The 6,648-nt window shown below is 56.1% G+C and overlaps 1 protein-coding gene across 6 annotated transcripts; it reads left to right on the top strand.

Moving 5' to 3' along the window:
• Positions 1-1,017: 1,017 nt before the first annotated feature.
• CD37 (CD37 molecule) lies at positions 1,018-6,611 on the top strand. 6 transcript variants are annotated; one of them, XM_045440553.1, is made up of 10 exons: positions 1,411-1,526; positions 1,758-1,832; positions 1,943-2,015; positions 2,900-3,024; positions 3,123-3,197; positions 3,746-3,850; positions 4,520-4,756; positions 5,136-5,219; positions 6,226-6,293; positions 6,399-6,611. In XM_045440553.1, the coding sequence occupies exons 1-10, from the start codon at positions 1,464-1,466 to the stop codon at positions 6,403-6,405; spliced, it is 912 nt and encodes a 303-aa protein (XP_045296509.1). In that variant the 5' UTR covers positions 1,411-1,463; the 3' UTR covers positions 6,406-6,611. The 6 variants fall into 6 exon arrangements, with proteins under 6 accessions (XP_045296511.1, XP_045296509.1, XP_045296510.1 ...); XM_045440555.1 differs by lacking the exon at positions 1,411-1,526 and adding an exon at positions 1,018-1,120 and having other exon boundaries at positions 6,226-6,611; XM_045440554.1 differs by having other exon boundaries at positions 1,943-2,011; positions 2,923-3,024; positions 6,226-6,611.
• Positions 6,612-6,648: the final 37 nt, after the last annotated feature.

Below are 6,648 nucleotides of genomic sequence, written 5' to 3'. Positions count from 1 at the left end.
AATAGGGGAAATGGGGGGATGTGGATCAAAGGGTACAGACTTTCAGTTAAAAGAATACATTCAGGGGTGCCTTGGGGGCTCAGTTGGTTAAGCATCTGACTCTTGATTTCACTCAGGTCATGATCTCAAGGTTCATGAGGTCGAGCTCCACATAGGGTTCTGCGCTGGCAACATGGAGCCTGTTTAGGATTCTCTCTCCCTCTCCCTCTGCCCCTCCCCTGCTCGCTCTCTCTCTCTCTCTCTCTCTCACTCTCACTCTCTCTCAAGTAAATAAACATAAAAAAAAAAAAGAATACATTCTGAGGATCTAATATACAGGATGGCGATTATAGGTAATTATCCAGTATTGTAAACTGGAAAGTTGCTGAGAATACCTATTAAGTGTTCTCACCACCACCAAAAAAATAAAAATAGTTAACTATGTGAGATGATCAAAATGTTATCCTGATCTTGGCAATCATTCCACAATGCATATGTAGATCAAATCATGTTGGACACTTGCAATAACATACAATTGCAATTGTCAATTATCCCTCAATAACACTGGAAAGAGAAAAAGAAAGTCCAGAGCCAAAAAGCAGAATACTATTAACATGAATTGATTTTTGGTAACATTAATAAGAAAATAAATTGCATTTGGAGCCTTAAAAAAAAAATGGTAGATGAGATCTCTCAGAAAGAGAGGGTGTTAGGTCTCTAAGAGGGGCGGGTTTCCCAGGGCCTGGATGGACGTCAAGAGGTAGGAACATCCCCAACGGTGGAAATCCGATTTGACAAGAGTGGGGGCCAACGGGAGAGACTACAGAGGCTGGAGACCATCAAGTACAGCAGACCTCGATCTAACTGCCAAGGTCACAGATTCAATCCGGACTCCTCCCCAGCCTCACCCTGCTGGGGCCCCACTGCAGAAGCAGGAAGTGCTGCAGAGACCCAGCTTCCTCTCTGGGTGTTTTGGCACAGCTAGGCCACCCCCTCACTCCCAGGGACCTTCCCACGTGGGGCACTGAAGCACTTTCACTTCCCCCAGGTGCCCAGCCCCTTCCCCAGCATATGGGAACAGCGTGGTGTACATTTGTTGTCAAGAACCGGATGCAGACTCTGAGAGAGAGGCCATGACAAGGTGCGGGGATGGGGCATAAGCAGAGAAAAGACAGGCATGCTGAGAGAAGGGGCCAGAAACCCAGAGAGGGAGAGGGTAGATGCGGGGAAGGTGAGGTGGGAGGTGTTGGGGGAGGGACACCAGAGACCCAGAGAGAGGACAGAGACCCAGAGAAGGGAGGACCAGAGACAGAGGGCCAGGAAGAGGGGACAGAGATGGATGCAGAGATGGCAAAGCTTAGCAGGCAGTGAGGTCAGAGTGTCTGTGAGGTCGGCTGCTGTCCAGGGCTGGCCTGGGGCCCCGGGGCCCAGAGTAGGTGGGTGCAAGTAGATCAGGAGTCCCTGCGGGTCCCCCAGCCTGAGCCATGGAGACCTGGGAGGAACTACCCAACGTGTCCTTGGTGCCCACAAATCCCAAGGCCCCTCAGGTACTGGCGTGTGTCTGAGTGGGACAGATGAGGGCGACGGGGGGCCCAGATAGACAAGAAAGCCACCTCTAGGGTGTAGAGGGAGGGGGCGGGGCTCCACCTCTGGAACTTCCTCTTTCTCGTGTTCTTCCTTTCTCCCTCCCCCTCTCTCACAGCCTCTTTCTGCCCTTCTCCTCCACTGCTAACACCTCTTCTGTTCGGTCCCTCCCCTCTGGCTGCCCACCCCTCTAGGCGAAGATGTCGGCCCAGGACAGCTGCCTCAGCCTCATCAAGTACCTCCTCTTCGTTTTCAACCTCTTCTTCTTCGTGAGTTGCCACATGGCTGCCCAGCCCAGGCCCCAGCCCCTGCCACAGCCACCTGACCTGATATCCCCCCCTCCTTTGCCCACCGCCATATTCTCATCTCCTCCCTCCAGGTCCTAGGCAGCCTTATTTTCTGCTTTGGCATCTGGATACTCATTGACAAGACCAGCTTCGTGTCCTTTGTAGGTGAGGGGGCCAGGGCTCCTGGGAGGGGCCTCCTGGAGCAAGTGTGACCCGGTCTGCCCCTAAGTGACATCCCGGGGTCTCCCTTGTCCCAGACTCTGCTTCACAGCCTGCCCACTGCTCTTAGTCTCAGTGCCTTCCTCTGGCAAATGAGTTGTGCACATGAATACTAATAAAAATGATAATAGCCATTTCTCAGGCACTTCCTACGTATTAGATGTAGTGCAGATCCTTATCAGATCCTCCCACAAACCTTCCCCTCTCTTGAGGTTCAGGGAGGGGACGTCACTTACTGGCTGTCACGCAGCAAGGAAATGGAAGAGCAGATATAACAATAATAATAATAGTAGGAAAATAATAATGGAGTAATAGTCGAAATACTGATAGCTCACGTTTAATAAGTGTGTGCCCTGTACTGAGGACTGCGTTGAGCGCATGCCTCCCATGTGTCCCTGAAAATAGCACTCAGAAATAGATATCATGCACCCCTACCCCTTGGGAGGTCTAAGTGACAGATGTACTGCCAAGTGATGGGACTGAAACTTTTGGGGGTGAGGAGGGGCTGAAGGAGGAAAGAGAGACTGAGAGCAAGAGGGAGAGACTATGACCAGGGAGAAAGGAACAGAGATCCAGAGAGAAGGGAACAGAGACCTAGAGAGGGTGTTGAGGGGACGGTGACTCAGAAGGAACAGAGTGCCAGAGAGAGGGGTAGATAGCATCCCAGAAGGAGAGGAACAGAGACTCAACATGTGGCAGGGACAGACACACAGAGAAAGAGCCCCCCCCCCCAATACTGCTCCCCAGTTGAGTGGCTGCATGGGTGGGGAATGGGGCTACCTGGGGCTGTGAGCACCGTGCCCAATGTCACTGCCTCTCACCTCCCCCAGGCCTGTCCTTCATGCCCCTGCAGATCTGGTCCAAGGCCCTGGCCATCTCAGGAATTCTCACCATGGGTCTTGCTCTCCTGGGCTGTGTGGGGGCCCTGAAGGAGCTCCGCTGCCTGCTGGGCCTGGTGAGTGCCCTCCCCACACCCTCCTCCAAAGAGCCCCACATCCAAGGAAGGGGCTCAACCTGATCTCCCCCACTCTGCTGCCCCCCCCCCCTCCCCAGTATTTTGGGATACTGCTGCTCCTGTTTGCCATGCAGATCACGCTAGGAATCCTCATCTCCACTCAGCGGACCCGGGTGAGCTTGGCTTCCCCTCCCCCCACTCCTCCCAAGCTCCTGTGGGGGGGGGGGGTAGGGAGGGGGCTGAAAAAGACGGAAACAAAGGTAGACAAGAGCTGACATGGACAACGAAATAATAGTGACAGGCAGAGGCAGACGGAAAAACATAGGGACACAGAGACAGACACAAAGAAGATAGAGATGAGGTGAGTCGAAGGAAGACTCCACGACAAGGATGACAGGCACGGAGGAAGAAAGACATAGCAAGAGAGAGATCCAAAGGGAAATAGAAAAAAAGAGAAAAACAGGCGGAGAAAGAAGAGGCTCCAAGAAAGAGGCAGAGACCTAATGAGAGATCGTGGGAGACAGTGGGAGAAACAAAGACACGATAGGCAGAGATTTTAAGGAACAAATACATAGCTAGCCATTGGGTGAGAAATCGAGACCAACTTAAGACGCTCAGGGACCTCATGGGACTGAGAAAGCCCAGAAGAGGCTGGAGTGGGTCGGGGCAAATTGGGGGTGGGGAAGCGTGTGGGGATCCGGCCTCACTCTTAGCCTCTTAGCTGGAGCGGAGGGTGAAGGATATCGTGATGGAGACCATCCAACGCTACCACGCGCACCCGGAGGAGTCGGCGGCGGAGGAGAGCTGGGACTACGTGCAGTTCCAGGTGGGTGAGCCCCCGCCTACCCGGACGTGCATCCTTCCCTGTAGGTCTGGGACTCTGACAGCCCTGTCCCCTGTCCCAGGGAGACTCCGCCCCGACCAAGCCGGGGCGCCCAGCTCCAGGACCCTAAGGGTAACCCTATCCATCCACCCTACCTACTGCGTGGCCCCGTCCCCAGATGGCAACTCGACTGACTCCTGTGTGGTCGTTTCCCCCAGCTCCCAGACCCTGGAGAGGCTCTGGTTTCTGCCCTGATAAGAATTCGCCCTCAGCCCCAAGGCCCTAGCGTGACCCCACTCCCTAACCCTGAGTGACTCTGGCCCTCACAGGACCTGGCCCACGTGAGACTCCACTCTGGCCACTCTCGTGGCCCTGACCTCTCATCCACCTGTTCCCCACCTGAGGTTGAATTGCACCGCCCACCCAATCTTCCATCCACAGCGTGATCCTGCAGCTCCTCCCACGGCCCCATGTCAGCCGTGATTGGTCTCCACCAACCCCAAGTTCTTCTAACGTCCCCAAGCCTAGCCCGCGTGTGGTCCATCACCTACACCCATTACTTGGCCCTCTGCTCCCCAACATGACCTCATGCACACCACCCAGTCCCCTGAACGCCCAAATCATTTTGAATCCCTCCAGTCCACGTCTCTCTGACTCTTGTCCCTCTTCTAGCTGCGCTGCTGCGGCTGGAACTCTCCTCGGGACTGGTTCAGTGTCCCCAGCCTCAGCAGCAACGAGTCAGAGGTGCACCGCGTGCCCTGCTCCTGCTATAATTCATCGGCGAGCAACGACTCCGCCATCTTCGAGAAACTCTCCTTCCCCCAGTTCAGCCGGCTGGGACCACTGGCGCGGCCCCGCCACAGTACAGACCTTTGCCTGGTCCCTGCAAACAGCGATATCTACAGCGAGGTAGGCAGGGTTTGGAGCCCGCTAGGAAGGGGAGGGGCCGGTGAGGGGGTAGAGCTGTGGTAGGGGTTTGCTCCCCAGGAGGCGGGGCCGCAGGACCTGGGAGGAGTCTGCAAGTAGGGTGGGGCTACGAGAAAGCGGCACAACAGGAGGGGTGGAGCTCCCAGAAGGGGCGTGGTTTGCGGGGGCAGGGCCTAAAAGAAAAAGCATGGCTGAAAGGAGGGTTGGACCGGACAAGGTGGAGACTAGAGAACCCCAGTAACTAGGGATGCGGGGTGGTGCCTGAAAGAGGGGTGAGGGCTGGGCTAAGGAAAACAGTGTGCACGGGGTTGAGGGAGAATCCAGAGAGGACCCTACCTTTAACCTTTCCCTATATCCCTAGGGCTGCGCGCGGAGCCTCCAGAAGTGGTTGCACAACAACCTCATCTCCATAGTAGGCATTTGTCTGGGCGTCGGTCTACTTGAGGTAATTTGGTCCCGCCCCTATTTGCGATTAGCCCTACAATCCCTAGATGGCTCCGCCCCCAAATTGCGCGCCTTCCCTTTCTCCGGGAAAGGTGCGGGCGTGATAGAGCTTCAGCCAATCCAGGCTCTTCTGCCTCTCCGCACAAGACCTATCTTCTGTGAGCCCTGATTGGTTGTACGCAGGGAGTAGGCGTTCCCGCCTCCCTTGGCGTTCTAGCACTCTGCTCTTAGCTGCAATATTCCTCCCTTTTCCCTGCAGGTGAGTGTGGCGGGGCTGAGCCTGCTACTACTGCGTAGGGCGCTCTGCCGGGAGCGCCAGCTGCAGGTGCCGGACGCCTATGGTTCGAGCCCCGGGCTTGGTCCCAGGGCTGATGGCGGAGGCGGCGGGCGCTGTGGTGTGCTGAGCAGCGGCGGGCGTAGCGGCGGTCTCTGGGGTGGCTGGGGCATGGCGGACGCCTGTCCCAACTGGGGGAACAAGTCCCCACAGGTCAAGCTGCCCATGGCCCTGGGGCCCTGGCCGCTTTGGGATCAAGACGAGGAACAACCTGAGAACGGGAGCGTGGAGGTGGAGGTCGAGGTGGAACTAGCGGCCGAGGGAGAGGGGGAGACAGATGAGCCTCCGGAATAAAGTACCCTGGGCTATCTCCGGATCGCACTCCTTCCCAGGCTCCAAACCTGCGCTAGACGCAGCTGGGCACCTCTACCCCACCCTATTCTTCTTCCCATCCTCCCTCTCTCCCTCGCATCTTTAGTAACTAACCCCAAGCCTCCAAATTCCCATCCCTGATCCCATCTTTCACAACCTGGCCCAGCTCTCCCTCTAGCCCCACCCACCTTCTACTCCCTTCTCCGCCCCCCATGACCGCGCCCCCAACCCAAATCTCCTTGCTTTATTTTTATCCCCTGGCCCCACCCCTTTTTCTCCCTCGGGACCCCCATCCTCCCTACCCCCATCATCCTCGCCAACATCCCCTGGACCTCTCTGACCAGGTCTCCTTTCTCTATAGCTCAGCTTCATGACGCTCTCCATATTCCTGTGCAGAAACCTGGACCAAGTCTACGACCGGCTTGCTCGGTACCTCTAGGCCCCGCCCTTCCCAAAGCCCCGCCCTGACCCCTTCAAGTGCCCCAGAGGCTTCCCTGTGGTGTGTAAATATTTGTTCAACCCCTTTCGCCCCAGCCATTGAGTCCTCAACCTCCTCATTTCCCCGGGGACCCAGATGTCTGCCTGCCCATCTGCTGTCACCTCTCCCGCGGGACCTGAGGCTTCTGGTCACCAGCTTCCTGCCCCCAAAGATACCTCATTTCCTTGCCTCATGTGTTGGCCTACCGCACCTCCCACAGGATTATTTTTCGCCCAAACCCCAAATAAATCCCCTGCGTTTTGGTAAAATAGTTTTATCCTCTGTCAAAACACGAACCAACACACT

Source organism: Leopardus geoffroyi, chromosome E2, assembly GCF_018350155.1.
Source record: "Leopardus geoffroyi isolate Oge1 chromosome E2, O.geoffroyi_Oge1_pat1.0, whole genome shotgun sequence".
Taxonomy (NCBI): domain Eukaryota; kingdom Metazoa; phylum Chordata; class Mammalia; order Carnivora; family Felidae; genus Leopardus; species Leopardus geoffroyi.
This window is presented reverse-complemented; position numbering and strand designations above follow the sequence as displayed.

Excerpts from the sequence above, each read along its gene's own strand:
- CD37 (XM_045440552.1), top strand. The coding sequence starts at position 1,464 with ATGGAGACCTGGGAGGAACTACCCAACGTGTCCTTGGTGCCCACAAAT. Across the intron at positions 1,527-1,757 it reads CAAATCCCAAGGCCCCTCAG|GCGAAGATGTCGGCCCAGGA; the intron begins GTACTGGCGTGT and ends CCACCCCTCTAG. Across the intron at positions 2,016-2,899 it reads CAGCTTCGTGTCCTTTGTAG|GCCTGTCCTTCATGCCCCTG; the intron begins GTGAGGGGGCCA and ends CACCTCCCCCAG.